A 15,120-nucleotide genomic window follows, 5' to 3' on the forward strand; every position below is an offset into this window, starting at 1 on the left:
GACCCGGGTAAGGCTCCTGTGTCCTGGTTAAGAGCTCTTATGTTTAGCCTTGGGTTATTTCCCCCACCCCTCCATTTTCCTTTTGGTGCTGCTTTTGGACGTCCCACTAGTTATGATTTATGGACGCTGTGTCCGTCGAATGAAAGAGAACGTGGGATTACCGTAAAATCCAGTTCGACGGACACAGCACCCACCCCTCTATGGAGTTGTGATGCTTCTATTACTACTTGCTACCAAACTGATTACCTAGAGCAGAGAGGGAGGTTATATACCAAGCTGAGGACGGCCCATGGGTGTAGCCAGGTGTTTTTTGTTCTGCCTAGTCCTACTCCTGGAGGAGGCAATATAACCCAGTAGTTATGATTTTTGGAGCACTGTGTCAGTTGGTGAACTCAGAGAAATGAATTTTACTGTAAGTACAAAAATCCAATTTTTCAGGCCGTGTCTACATTCTGTAGATCTAAATTATTCTGACCCTGTCCTAACCCCCTGCACCTGCCATTCAGCAGTTCAACAGCAGAGCCATTTATTGACTGCTGAAACTCTTGGATTGTTACATGTTGGGAAGTAGTAAGCTTAGTTTTTGGGGGGTTCAGCAACGAGTTAAAATTTGGCATACAGTGTGTACTTGGGACTGGGGAACCCACAGATGTACAGAATTTAGAAATTTACTTGCAGACATATTTGGTACTTGTATTTCAAGTGTATTTAACTATACTTTTTTAATAATAAAAATTCACTTTAGATTTTCTACTTATTTAAAAGTTAAAGCCCTCAAAATACCCATTTGTTGAGTCTTAACTGCCTACTTCTATGATGATAGCGGATTCTATATGAGAAGAGACACTTATTCATTGCTCAGGTGGTTGGGGGGGGGGGGGGGGGGGTGGACACTTCAGGTCCACTTTAACAGAAGACTGGTTCACCTTAAAGAGGAAGTAAACCCGCTGGAAAAAAAAGTGAAAAAAAAAACCTGTAAAGACAAAGGCATAATGAGCTAGTATGCATTGCATACTAGCTCATTATGAAGTACTTAACTAGAAACGAAGCCCCTGCAGTGCCGACGGGACGGCCGACATTTTCGGCCTTCCTGCTTCCTGGATCGCGTCCTCCGGCCATCTGATTGGCCGGAGGCGCGATTACATCACTCCCGCCGTTCACGGCACTGGGTTTTGAATGAACAGCACGGGTGGCTGTTCCTTCAGAGCTCATGCGCCGATGACACATCTCCTAAACGGTACATGTTTAGGAGATATTTATAGCACCTATAGGTAAGCCTTAATATAGGCTTACCTATAGGTAAATGTCAACAAAGTGGGTTTACAACCACTTTAAAGGATAAGTTCACCTTTGGGAACATGTCACTTGTTCCACCTATTTTGAGGGTGGAACATGTAACATGTTCCCACTCCTGCAGCCTCTCCGTACTTCTGCTGTGAACTTTATGGCTTGCCTCTGCTGTACCTGCAGCTGCTTAGGTCAGTGGGAGCTTGTTGTAAAGCCCATTTACTGCTTGTTAATAGTATGTATATATTCAAATGTCCATAGTCTGGCCTTTGTTCTATTTCAAGAGTTATTCTGCATCACTGAAACCTCCTAATGGTTTTCTCCATAGCTGTTGGGACAAGAAGAGATGCTACAACAAAGTATTGTGAGATTTCCAAAGTGGATAAGCCATCTGGCTATTTGCTATTTCACACCTCATACATATTGGCACAACTACCAATCGTATTGATTGGGGACGTCCAGGTCTATATACAATACATTTTACTTATTTTTTTTTTTTCCTGCGTGTCACATGTACCACTTCTCCCGTTGGTTAGGGACGAGGTCACACCTTCTTTTTTTTTTTTTTTTTCTCTAAGGCTGTACCAGGACCTTGGTCTTGAACAAATCAGTAGTGTTGGTGATGGTACATTTTTCTCAGGTTTTCTTCCTAGATTACTGTAATGGAAAAAAAAAGCCTTATAGCCCAGGTTTTAGATCATTTTTGGCACCCCAGACTGTTTTTGTTGCAAACATCCACAGCAAACTTTGACTTCTAAAAACTGGAGGGAAAAATGTCTGGTTACTATATTTGGCAGCGTTTCAATATTTTGGTGAGACCTCCTGATAATGTAATAGCAGTTAGCCCAGTTCTCATCACCAAGTATAGATTTTAGAGGATCTGAACTCTGTCTTCTGCCTGCCTTTCTTGGGCACAGCTTCTAAAGGACTAGTCACCAGCATTGCCTGTGGTCTACCTGCAACTGATATTTTCCCCATTACTGACTTGGCATGCCTTTTTCTGTGCCGTGTGTAGGTGTAGGTGATCATCTTGGTAGATGCAGGGCTTTGCTTTCACATGTCAGAGCTGCCCCCTTGATGACACTGATGACTGGTGGGAGAATATTTAAAGAGGTAGTAAACCGCAAAAAAAAAAATCCAAAAAATTAGGCCCCTGCAAGATAATCGCATAATGTACGAATATGCAATGTGTACTAGCACATTATGAAAGACTTACCTTTAGAAAGAAGTCTTCCAGCGGTGCACATTCACTGCTCCCCTGTGCTTCCGTCTTCACCCTGTCTTCCTTGCGGGTTCGCGGGCTTCGGCTGTTTGAACGGCAGAGCTGCGATGACGTCACTTCCGTGCATGTGCACAGGACTCACGGGTGCTGCACGTTTCTCTGAGATCATAGTGCATCAGTGACGTCACCGGCTGCTACTCTAGTAAATATCTCCTAAACAGCCTTCTTATGGCGCTTTTCCACTGCATGGAACCGCACGGTTCGGCTCGCTTTTGTGCTTTTCCACTGCTGGTACCGCATGGTACGGTGTAGGAACGGTTCGGTACGGTATGGTACGGCGGCACTTTTCCACTACATGGAACCGAATGGTACTGCTCTCTAAAACAGTACCACCTCGATTGTGGTTCCAAGAGGTACCATACTGGTACCATATCCCACAATCCTTTGCATGCAGCTGACTGTTTGTCACTACTAGCCACTGATTGGTCAGAGAATCGTTGTTATCCCACCCACTTAACTTTAGTACTATTTTTAGTAGAAAAGCAAACCATACCAAACCGTACCGAACCGTTCCAACACCGTACCATGCGGTAACACGCAGTGGAAAACCAAGCAGGGCCGAGTAGAGCCGAGCCGGTACTTGCAGTGGAAAAGTGCCATTATAGGCTTATGTGTGGGTACAAGTAAGCCATGGAGGATGTATTGCTACTTTAACCGCTTCATGACCGCTCTATAATCAAATGACGGTTAAAGCACTGTCACGCTTTTCCAGGGGGACGTCATAGGACTATGTGCACCCTGTGTTTGCTCTGCCCTTTGGACAGGCACAGGTTGGGATAAAGAGCCAATCGTGGCAGCTCTTTACCACATGCTCAGCTGTGTCCAATCACAGTGCAAACGGGATTTGCCAGTTATCCACACAGGGGACATCTACACTGATAATCAGGGCACTGATCATTAGTCTCCTGATTATCCGTGCAGCCACCAATTTAAATCTTTTAAGATAATACTTTGGTGAAATTAGCATTGTTAGATGTTCAGATCCTCTTGAACCAACACAGCTGCAGACTGTTTTTATCACTGAATGGTGGTATTGAAATCAAAGCATAGTGAACGACAGGTAAACCTTGGGAAGTGGCGTAAACTCTAGGTTTGTAAAAAAAAAAGAATTCTAATTGAATTAACAGATTTCTGTTGTCTAGCAATGCCCAATATTATTATTATTATTATTATTATTATTATTATTTTTAACAAAGAATGTCTTTTATCCTCTCTGCTTTAGGATGGAAGTGGGAAGGTGGTGGAGTTAGAGGTGACCTGCGCAAAATCGGACATAGCTGAGAAGCCAAAAGCGTTTATCCATTGGGTTTCCAGCCCCCTGGTGTGTGAAGTACGGCTGTATGATCGCCTGTGAGTACATTGGACACATTGCATCATCATTCTCTATATAATTGATCCGCTACATTTTTAGTGGGAAGTAAACACATTTTGGGGGAATGCATTAAAACTGGAGCAGACCGAATCTAGAGCAGTTGTGCATAGTAAATAATCAGCTTGTATCGTCAGCTTGTTCAGCTAAGCTTTGAAAATGAAAGCTGGAAGCTGATTGGTTGCCATGCACAAATGCTTTAGATTCTGCCTGCTCTGGGCTTAGTAGTTACATAGTTACATAGTAGGTGAGGTTGAATAAAGACAATAGTCCATCCAGTTCAACCTTTGTAGGTGTGTGTGGCCGTAATCATCTCACATACCCCTGAATGTTCTGATCCTTGAGATGTACATCTAAGAGTCTTTTGAAAGCCACCATACTACCCGCAGAAACCACCTCTTGTGGTAGAGAATTCCACAATCTTGTAGCCCTAACAGTAAAGAACCCCCCACGTTGCCTGAGGTTAAAACGCTTCTCCTCTAATCGCATTGTATGCCCCCGAGTCCTCATGCAATCCCTTTGAACAGCTTTTTTTCTAAGCTGAGATCCCCATTGAGATATTTAAAAATTGCTATCATGTCCCCCCTCAGGCGTCTCTTCTCCAGGGAGAATAAATCGAGCGATTGCAGACGCTCTTCATAATTAAGGTCCTCCAATCCCCTAATCAGTTTAGTTGCCCTTCTCTGGACTCTCTCCAGCTCCAACACATCCCTCCTGAGGGCTGGCGACCAGAACTGGACAGAATACTCCAGATGCGGTCGGACCAGAGTTTTATAAAGTGGAAGGATTATAGTCTTATCTCTGGAATACATCCCTTTCTTTATGCATGCTAATATTCTGCTGGCTTTGGCAGCTGCCCTTGACATTGCGTGCTGTTGCCTAGTCTATCATCAACCAAGACTCCCAGATCTTTCTCCATTTTTGATTCCCCCAAGGGTTCCCCTCCTAATGTTTATTGTGCTTTTATGTTTCTAGTCGCCAAGTGCAAAACCTTACACTTCTCCACGTTAAACCTCATTTGCCATGTCATTGCCCACTCCGTTATTTTGTCCAGGTCATTCTGTAGGATATCTGCTTCATGCTGTGCAGTTATTGCCCTGCCCAATTTTGTGTCATCTGCAAAAACTGATAAAGAAATACTGATCCCGTCCTCAATGCTGTTTATGAATAAATTGAACAAGGTTGGTCCAAGGACTGAGCCTTGGGGGACCCGCTTACTACCTCAGACCAGTCTGAGTATGCGTCTCTTGTAGTAAGATCCCTTGTGTGGGATGGTAGCACAGATGTGGTGTTCTAGCTGTTAAACCGCACTGTCTCTGAAACTCCAGTTTAAACAATTGCGGAACCAATCAGCCTGGTTCCTGATCATGTGACTACTAAAAAAGCCAATCGTGGTAATCTCATGCAGGATGGAGGTTTACCCAAAAACAAGCCTCTTTAGCCAGCAGATGGCAGTATGCCTCTGTTTAAAACTTTGTCTGATAGAGTCACAGTATTGTCACAGTATTTTAAAATTGGTAAAAGATTGAAAACATTTTTACACATTTTTGTCCATTTGTCAGCCTATTAAAAAAAAAAAAAAAAAACACTTGCGCTATATATATATATATATATATATATATATAATATTAATATAAAAAAAAAATAAGTGTATCACATAAAACCTTTTTTGTTTAAAAAAGTAAATAAGTGTAAAAATGTTTAGGTAGAGAAATTAGTCCTAAAGCTATTGTCAATTTTAACTGATGTACACGGACACTGATAAATTTGGTCTGGACATCTATGCATCTATGACCTCTGGTCAATAAGGATTTAATATTTTGAGGTGATCGATCAGTTGAGTGTACCTAGCATTAAAGTGCTGTCAACTAGTAGAGCACTAAAAGGAAAAGCATAAGAAGCAAAATCAGACGCACCAAGTAATGAACAGGTAGCACAAAGGCTAAGTAGTTGGTGCTATTAGTGTGCCCTGACATGTTTCTGCTTACGACTGTCACTTGGAAGTCATATTGCCCTCGGTAAAATCAAAAATAAAAAGCAGCACACAATCACTTCAGGTTCCTCCTACAATCCAAGAGCATTGGTTAAGTGTGTCTTTATTACTATGGGAGGCATGCAAGCTCCTCTGGGGAGGGAATGATGTTAATGGTTTACTATAATCTATAAGGAGCTGTATGTGTGTGGTGGAAAACTACTGTAAGTAAGTGGGTGGGTTTGATGAAATGGTGTGCGTAGGATGGGTGTATGCAATGAAGGAGGGAACAGATGGTTAGGGAATGCAGTAGGGTTTCCTGATGAAGAGTATTTACGGAAGACTGATTGAGGTGTGGGAGTCATTCCCCTGTGAGCACAACAGAAAATATAGAATAATCCTATCTATCTTTCAGATTTAAGCACAAAAGTCCTGAGGATCCTTCTGAGGTTCCCGGTGGATTCTTAAGCGATGTAAATTCTGTACGTATAAAGTCTACAAAAGCATGATATGAATTTTATGAGTTTATTGAAAAAAGACCACTTAAGGAGCAGAAATTTTAAAGAAGAATGCACGGTTAAGAAGATATTTACCCTACATGCAGCCGCTGACGTCAGCAGCGCATGCGCTCTGAAGGTCCGGCGGACCCTCAGAGCTCCTTGCCGACTCCTGCTAGAAAGTGAAACTCCCGCGCACATTCGCGGGAGTGACGTCATCGTGGCTCCGGCCACTCACAGCGCCGGAGCTGCCGAATCAGGAAGAGATGCTGAGGGAGCATGTGAGCACCCTCAGCGTTGTCCAGACGACCGTGTCGGGGCTTCGTTCTAAGGTAAGTATTTAATAATGCGCTAGTATGCGATGCATACTAGCTCATTATGCCTTTGTCATGCAGGGTTTGTTTGTTTTTTGTTTTTTCATGAGTATACAACCGCTTTAATACACCCTTGCGAATAAGGGCCTTAAAGTGGTTGTAAAGGTAATTTTAAATAAACATCTGTATAATTACCTGCTCTGTGCAATGTAGGGTTGGAGATCACGCTGGACTGACTCAGTAGGTTGAAAGTTAATGGTTAGGTGATGGTGGTGGCAGAATGGAAGAGTTCTCTTCCAATTCTTTCTGAGCTACTGCACCTGGAATATGGTGAGCCTTTTTGGGGACTGGGCTGCTGTCTTTTGGATACGGCTTTGAGATCTTTTCTGCATGTACTAGAAGAGGTAGAAAAAGGAGGGAGTGCCCAATCTCCAAAGTAATGCAAAAAGAATAGATGTATAGACGTTTATTGAAAGTAGCAACAAATGATCAAGCCAACGCGTTATGGGGGAAAATAACTCCCCCCCTTCTTCAGGGCTGCTGCTGTTTGTAGATGGTGAACAGGGAAAAATCCCAAATGGTTGTGTTTAACATCAGAAATGCTCTGTGATTGCTGTGTTTGCATTAATTCTGATTCTGGTGTTACAAACACAGCCCTGAGGAAGAGGGGGAGCCTTTTTCCCCCGAAACGCATTGGCTTTACCATTTGTGCAAAACTCTAAATAGTTGGAGAGGGAAAAGCAGCACAAGGCACCAATCGGTTCTGCTAATGTGCTAACAAGGGACATGTCCTAGCAAATTGCACGAGAGATGGGCTCATCCTTATGTGGTCTCCTCTCTTTCACCGTCCAGTCTCAGGCTGAGGGAGGGACTAGACTTGCAAGTGGTACCGAACTGCTGCAGGGGAAAAAAGTGGTCTCCTGCTCTGCCAGACAGGACTGTGCTAGGAGAACTACTTGCAGCAGCAAATGCATCTCTCACTTTTCTCACAGTACAACACTCTGTACCTGAGCAGGTGTCATGTAAGGGCCTAGGAAAGAGTCTTCAGCCCTGTGCAAGCTTAGACCCAAAACAAACACGGCGGGGAGGGGATGGGTTGGCGGTGACTCTATTACTTCTCCTCTCCTCAGATAAATTCTTTACTAGCTTCTATTCATCCATAGCTAGATATTTATTTCATGGTGCATGCAATGTTACCTCTTTGCTTTTTACAGGACTCTTTGACCATTATCTCAGACGCCCTGGTGGATCAGTCTGTAAAGAATAGTAAACAGTTGGAGAAGTTCCAGTTTGAAAGGCTGGGCTATTTTTCTGTGGATCCAGACACCACTCCAGAGAAGGTCAGTGAGCTCTGTGCATAGTTTAGCACATAAAGGGCAAGGAGATGTCAAAGAGGAACAGTTGTTAGTCTTTGCTTTACTCCAAGTTATATTTCTCTATCGCTCATTGACAGACGTAGTCTTCTTGATTCTCAAGAGCTGGGTTATGTTGTCTCCGCAGGAGTAGGACTAGGCAGAATGACAAAACGTTCTGGCTCCACCCTAGGGGGCAGTCCCTGAGGGTATATCCTCCCTCTCTCTGCTACAGGGAATCAGTTTTTTTCTGTCTAGAGACTCTGAGCCTATTTCTGCAGTTGCAGGTACTTCATCTGGTATTGGTGTCTCGGGTCCTGTCTCTTCAGACAGTGAGGAGGATGTTTCGGCATCTGCCATAGCCCGAGAGGAAGCGTTGGTAAACGCACTCATTGTATCTGTTCAAGAGACTTTAAGGTTACAGGGTATTCCATCAGAAATAGCTGAAACTGAGATCCCTTTTGGGACTAAAAAGCGCATCAAAGTGGCAAAGGTTTTTCCATTGCCCAAATGTTTTGGCAATCCAATCGATGAAGAATGGCGTCTGCCAAAACGCACTTTTAATATTTCCAAACGCATTGACAGGCGTTATCCGTTTGAGGAAACCCTTATTAAGAAATGGACAGAACCACCTGTGGTGGATTCACCAATTGCTAGATTGAATAAAGCCACGGTTATTCCTTTAGAAGACGCTCCGTCTTTTAAAGATCCAGTGGATCGCAAGATAGAAGCTATGTCTCGCACCATGTTTTCCTTGATTGGATCAGCTTTCAGGCCAATAATTGCTATTGGTCTGGTTTCGCAGGCTGTAACTGAATGGACCAAGTGGTTACGCCGGGACTTAGAAGAAGTCCCTCAGGCGGTATCAGATTTGTTGGAACAAATGATACAGGGGTTACAGTTTGTATGTGATGCGGCGTTAGACGCCACTCCATTAATGGCGCGAGCATCAGTCTCAGCAGTGGTTCTCAGACGTACACTGTGGCTAAAAGGTTGGATAGCCGACCAAGGTTCCAAAAAAGCATTGGCTAATATCCCCTTTTCAGGAGAACGTCTATTTGGAGCCAACTTAGATGAGATCATTAAGGATCTCACCGGTGGAAAAAGCACCTTTTTACCGCAAAATTTTAAAGGTAGAGGAACTCGTCAAAGACGAGGGCCTTCTTTTTCTGCTCACAAGAGGTTTTTTCGTCCAGCGGGTGAAAAAACTAAGTCCTCCAAGGTTCCTACAGGAGGCGTCAGGGGTCGTTGGTCGGGCAAGCAAAAGCCCGCCCCCTCCAGACCTGAAGATAAACCATCCAAAGCCTGAAGGTGCGCCCCCACCCATAACTGGGGTGGGGGGACGTCTTCGCCGGTTCCCGGATCCATGGCTTTCCAGAATCCCGGACAAATGGGTTTGCGAAGTCATAAAGTCAGGGTACAAGATCGAGTTTCGATCTCTCCCACCGGCGCGATTCTTCCCTTCCAATATCCGACTATCTCCGGATCGTCTAGAAGATCTGCGGAGAGCAGTCACAGATCTACTACAACAAGGAGTGGTAGTCCACGTTCCTTGGACAGAACGGTTTCAAGGGTTTTATTCAAACCTGTTTACAATACCCAGGAAAGAGGGCAAAGTGCGTCCAATTCTGGACTTAAGAGCACTCAATTCTTTCGTCAACATAAGAAGATTCAGAATGGAGTCCATTCGCACGGTAGCAGCCTTCCTGCATCCAGGGGATGTCCTAGCGTCCATAGACATCAAGGACGCCTATCTTCACATTCCCATTTTCGCAGGACATCAGCGTTTTCTACGCTTTTCCGTAGAGGAGAACCACTATCAGTTTGTGGCGTTACCTTTCGGTCTCGCCACGGCTCCGCGGGTCTTCACAAAAGTGTTGGCCCCAATGTTGGCACTTCTGCGCCAAAGAGGTATATCGATTCTAGGTTACCTAGACGATCTTCTGCTTCATGCAGAGTCTCCTCAGACCTTGCTACAAAACATAGAAATTACTATGATTTCTTTACAGGAATTCGGGTGGCTGGTGAACCAGCAAAAGTCTTTTCTGGTTCCCACCCAGAGGCTCGAATATCTGGGTCTAATTCTAGACACAGTCAGGACAAGAGTGTTTCTTCCGGTAGGGAAACTTCGAAAGATTCAATCAGCAGTCCAGTTGTTACTGTCCAACAACTGGTCTTCCCTTCGGACTTGCATGAGGGTTCTGGGGTTGATGGTGGCTTCCTTCGAAGCAGTCCCATTTGCCCAGTCCCATACCCGAATTCTTCAGCAAGAGATTCTCCTCAGATGGAATCGGAATCCGGAATCCCTGGACAATCAGATACGATTGAGCAAACAGACCAGAGAGTCTCTGGTTTGGTGGCTTCGGTCTCCAATGCTCAGCCAGGGAAAGTCATTTCTGCCAATATATTGGACGATAGTGACCACGGATGCCAGTCTATCCGGATGGGGAGGAATTCTCGGTCAATTATCTGCCCAGGGACTTTGGTCCCCGGAAGAATCCAGATTACCGATAAATGTATTGGAACTGAGAGCGATCAGACTTTGTCTGATTCACTGGACCGAGCAGCTCCAGGGCAGCCCGGTTCGGATCCAGTCGGACAATGCCACGGCCGTGGCTTATGTCAATCACCAGGGGGGCACCAAGAGTGTCCGAGCGGCCAAGGAAGTGGCTTGCATTCTTCGCTGGGCGGAACGATTTGTTCCAGCAATCTCTGCGGTGTTCATTCCGGGGGTGGAGAATTGGCAGGCAGATTATCTCAGCCGTCAGACCCTGGATCAGGGGGAATGGTCCCTCCATCCAGACGTTTTCCACCAGTTGTGCCTACGGTGGGGCACCCCGGATGTGGATCTGTTGGCATCACGATTCAACAGGAAAGTTCAGAGATTCGTGGCTCGCTCCCGCGATCCTCTAGCAGAAACCGCAGACGCACTGATCGCCCCGTGGGGGCAATACCAGCTAATATATGCCTTCCCTCCTCTCGCGTTACTGCCAAGACTTCTTCGCAGGGTAGAGGAGGAAGGAATCCCAGTAATCCTGGTAGCTCCGGACTGGCCTCGTCGAGCTTGGTACGCCGACATGGTCAGACTGGTGGCAGACGTCCCGTGGAGACTTCCTCTCAGAGAGGATCTACTGTCTCAGGGACCGATCTTCCATCCTGCTTTACGATCGCTGGCTTTAACGGCCTGGCTATTGAGACCCAGGTGCTGAAGGACAAAGGTTTGTCAGCTTCAGTTATTCCTACTCTAGTTGAAGCAAGGAAAGCGACTTCCAGAAAGATTTATCATCGCACATGGAAGTCCTACATTGCATGGTGTGAACCTTTGGGGTTCCGTCCTCGGTCTTATTCGATTAGTCGAATATTGGCTTTTCTGCAACAAGGGGTTGAGCAGAAACTGGCCTTGAGTACTATCAAGGGTCAGGTCTCAGCATTAGCCATCTTCTTTCAGAAGCCTTTGGCTACTCATTCCTTGGTGCGGAATTTCATCCAGGGGGTGCGACATCTGGCTCCGCCAGTGCACGCGCCGTTACCCCCCTGGGATCTTAATTTAGTGTTGTCGGTTCTTCAGAAACCTCCCTTTGAAGATATTAGGGAGATTCCTCTACCCACGTTGTCCCAGAAGGTGGCCTTCTTGGTGGCTATTACTTCTGCACGCAGGGTGTCAGAACTGGCCGCATTATCTTGTCGTTCACCATATCTGGTGGTTCATAGAGATAAGGTGGTTCTTCGTCCGAATCCATCCTTCCTACCAAAAGTAGTTTCAGAATTTCATCTGAATGAAGAAATTGTATTACCTTCCCTGTGTCCTAAGCCCAGTCATCCTCGGGAATTTGCTTTGCACTCCTTGGATGTGGTCCGGGCGATCAGGGTATACTTGAAAACGACAGACTCGTTTCGCAAGACGGATTCACTTTTTGTGATCCCAGATGGACCCAAAAAGGGGTTGCCTGCATCTGCCGCGACCATTTCCAGATGGATCAGACAGACGGTAGTGCAGGCTTATTCTATTAAGGGTCGGGAGCCCCCGTTCCCTGTTAAGGCGCACTCCACTCGGGCACTTAGTGCGTCATGGGCCTTTCGCCATCAGGCGTCAGTGGTCCAGGTGTGCAAGGCGGCTACCTGGTCGTCGGTGCATACCTTCTCAAAACATTATAAAGTTGATGTAATGGCATCGTCTGATGCCTCATTTGGCCGCAAGGTTTTGCAGGCCGCAATTTGAGGAGACCAGTGGTCTACCTCGAGGGTTTTTTTCCGTTGGAAATTTTTTTCTTTAGTCTCATTCTTTGTTTATAATGAGCCTTTAAAACTTCTAGTTTGGCACCGGTTGGGCCTACTAGATTGGATTTGATTTTGTCAATCCCACCCCTCATTTGTGGCACTGCTTCTGGATGTCCCAGCTCTTGAGAATCAAGAAGACTACGTCTGTCAATGAGCGATAGAGAAAAATGGATTTTTGTAAGAACTTACCGTAAAATCCTTTTCTCTTAAGCTCATTGACAGACGTAGTACCCGCCCCTCTATCATTGAGTTGGGTTGGGTTAATTTCTCTGTACTGCTTTAAACAGAACTGATTCCCTGTAGCAGAGAGAGGGAGGATATACCCTCAGGGACTGCCCCCTAGGGTGGAGCCAGAACGTTTTGTCATTCTGCCTAGTCCTACTCCTGCGGAGACAACATAACCCAGCTCTTGAGAATCAAGAAGACTACGTCTGTCAATGAGCTTAAGAGAAAAGGATTTTACGGTAAGTTCTTACAAAAATCCATTTTTGCTGCTGTGGCTGCAGACTTCATGGGGGGGGGGTCGTCCCCAGGTCATCAGAACTAGTGTCCCTGTTGGAAGATTTCCCCTATATTACTTTTCTGAGGATAACTCAAAATTTGGGGATTTTCTAGGAGCACTGACAGGTGTTCTAATCTATCTCCACTTTATTCAAAACTAAAAACAAAATTGCCTTTAGCTATACTTTAAGGAATGGGAAGCTTGGGGGACAGAGGCACGCTGAGGATTGGAGGTGCCGGGACCAGGGCAGGCTAAAGGCTTGGAGGTGCCGGGACGGGCAGGCTAAAGGCTTGGAGGTGCCGGGACGGGCAGGCTAAAGGCTTGGAGGTGCCGGGACGGGCAGGCTAAAGGCTTGGAGGTGCCGGGACAGGGGCAGGATAGAGGCTTGGAGGTGCCGGGACAGGGGCAGGATAGAGGTTTGGAAGTGCCGGGACAGGGGCACGCTGAGGCTTGGAGGTCCTCAGGGTGTCAGAAAAGGTTGCTTTGATGCTTGGTATTACCAGGACAAGGGCATGCTGATGCTTGGGGGTTCAGGGACTGTGGCATGCTTACACTTGCGGGTCCCAGGACAGGGGCATAATAACTTTTGGGGAATCTCAGGACAATGTACACTTGAGAGCCCCAGAGAAGGGGGCACGCTCATGCTTGGGCGATCCTGAGACCGGGACATACTGGGGAGATTTACTAAAACTGGGGAGTGCAAAATCTGGTGCAGTTCTGCATAGAAATTAATCGGTTTCCATGTTTTGTTTTTAAAGCTTGATTCTACAAGCTGGATGTAGAAGCTGATTGGATACCATACACCGCTGCACCAGATTTTGCACTCTACAGTTTTAGTAAATCAACCCCACTGATATTTAAGGTTCCTGGGACAGTTTTCACTTGGACATTTGCTTCCTGGTATCTATTCTGTCTCTTTCTCCCTTCCAGATTGTATTTAATAGAACAGTGACCCTCAAGGAGGACCCTGGGAAACTTTGAATGTCTCACACCAACTCCAGATGCAATATCCTGGCACACAAGACCGCACAACGACCATGAGACCTGCTTGCCTTAACTTTGAGAGGAACAAAGCTCTATCCAAAGTCCAACTGGTTTTTATTACGATTTTCAAATGGAACTGAATAAATATGCACATATTTAATCCTGTTGAATTTTTTTACTTTTTCTGCTGAAAATTTGTGTGGGTGGAGGGGGGGGGGGGGCTTTCCTTTTCTTCATTTAAACCCTATTCATCTTGGTTTATGCTGCAACAAAGTTTGGTAGCTAGGTGTACAAATACAGGTGGAATTTTATCCAAAATGGGTGGAGTTGCACTTTTTTAGCTGCACTTGTCTTTTGGTCTCTATTGTTTAAATACAATTGGGAATAATGTATCCAATGCAAACAAATGCAAGGTTTATTGGGATTCTGCAACTTCTTTTAAAGTTGTTCTAAGTGCCGGTTCACACTTGTGCGGCTGCGGAGATCGCATGTAATTCGGAGCGCACTGCTCCTTCATTACATGCAATCTCATGTGCAAAGCGAGTTTCAGCCATACACTTTGTATGGCTGAATTCGCACTGCATCCGCACCAAAGATGCACAGGAGGAATTTTTTTGAGTCGCATCAAAATTGGATCGCACAGTGGTTCACACTTGTGCGATCCGATACTGTGAGTACTTGCAGATTGCACTGCGATATGCAATCAAACTGGGGGTGTCGTTAACTTTTAATTGACACCCCCAGCGTATCGCATATGGCAGTGTGAACTGCCAGATGTGCGGATGCGATGCCGGAACACGCTGCATATTCGCAGCGTTCCCGCATCGCACAAGTGTGAACCGAGCCTAAAGGATGAAGTTTTTTTTTTTTTTTTTTACCTTCATGCATTCTTTGCATGAAGGTAAAAAAAAAAAACGTATGTATCCAGAAGCCTATCCATACCTATGCAGTTTGATTTAAACTGTTTCTGAAGTGCTTTTGTTGTACGTTTTACATTTTGACTTGCTTGCATTTTTTTTTTTTTAAATAAAAACATTTGGGCAGATTGAAAAACGCAAAGCGCAGCAAAAAACGCACTTCATGTTTTTCTGCAGCTTCTCAATTGAAGTCTATTAAACCAAAAATGCACGTTTTGCATTTAAAAAAAGTCCTTGACCCTTTCCGAAAACACAACGGCTGAAAAAAAGCATAGATGTGTGAACGTGTCCCATGGAAACCGGTAAATGGACTGTAGTGTGTTTCTGCAAAAAGCACTAAAAAACGCATGGGCGAGAACCAGGCAT

The 15,120-nt window shown here is 45.3% G+C and overlaps 1 protein-coding gene across 1 annotated transcript in view; it reads left to right on the forward strand.

Annotated features, from left to right (window-relative positions):
- Window positions 1-13,997, forward strand: part of QARS1 (glutaminyl-tRNA synthetase 1) — a 181,413-nt gene extending 167,416 nt beyond the window's left edge. The window contains exons 21-24 of the mRNA XM_082265362.1: window positions 3,792-3,919; window positions 6,326-6,392; window positions 7,936-8,061; window positions 13,784-13,997. Coding sequence (XP_082121488.1) covers window positions 3,792-3,919; window positions 6,326-6,392; window positions 7,936-8,061; window positions 13,784-13,834 — 372 coding nt within the window. The 3' untranslated portion in view covers window positions 13,835-13,997. The remainder of the gene's footprint in view (window positions 1-3,791; window positions 3,920-6,325; window positions 6,393-7,935; window positions 8,062-13,783) is intronic.
- Window positions 13,998-15,120: the final 1,123 nt, after the last annotated feature.

The sequence above is a fragment of the Pelophylax lessonae genome (assembly GCF_965119305.1).
Source record: "Pelophylax lessonae genome assembly, chromosome: 8".
Classification (NCBI taxonomy): Eukaryota; Metazoa; Chordata; class Amphibia; order Anura; family Ranidae; genus Pelophylax; species Pelophylax lessonae.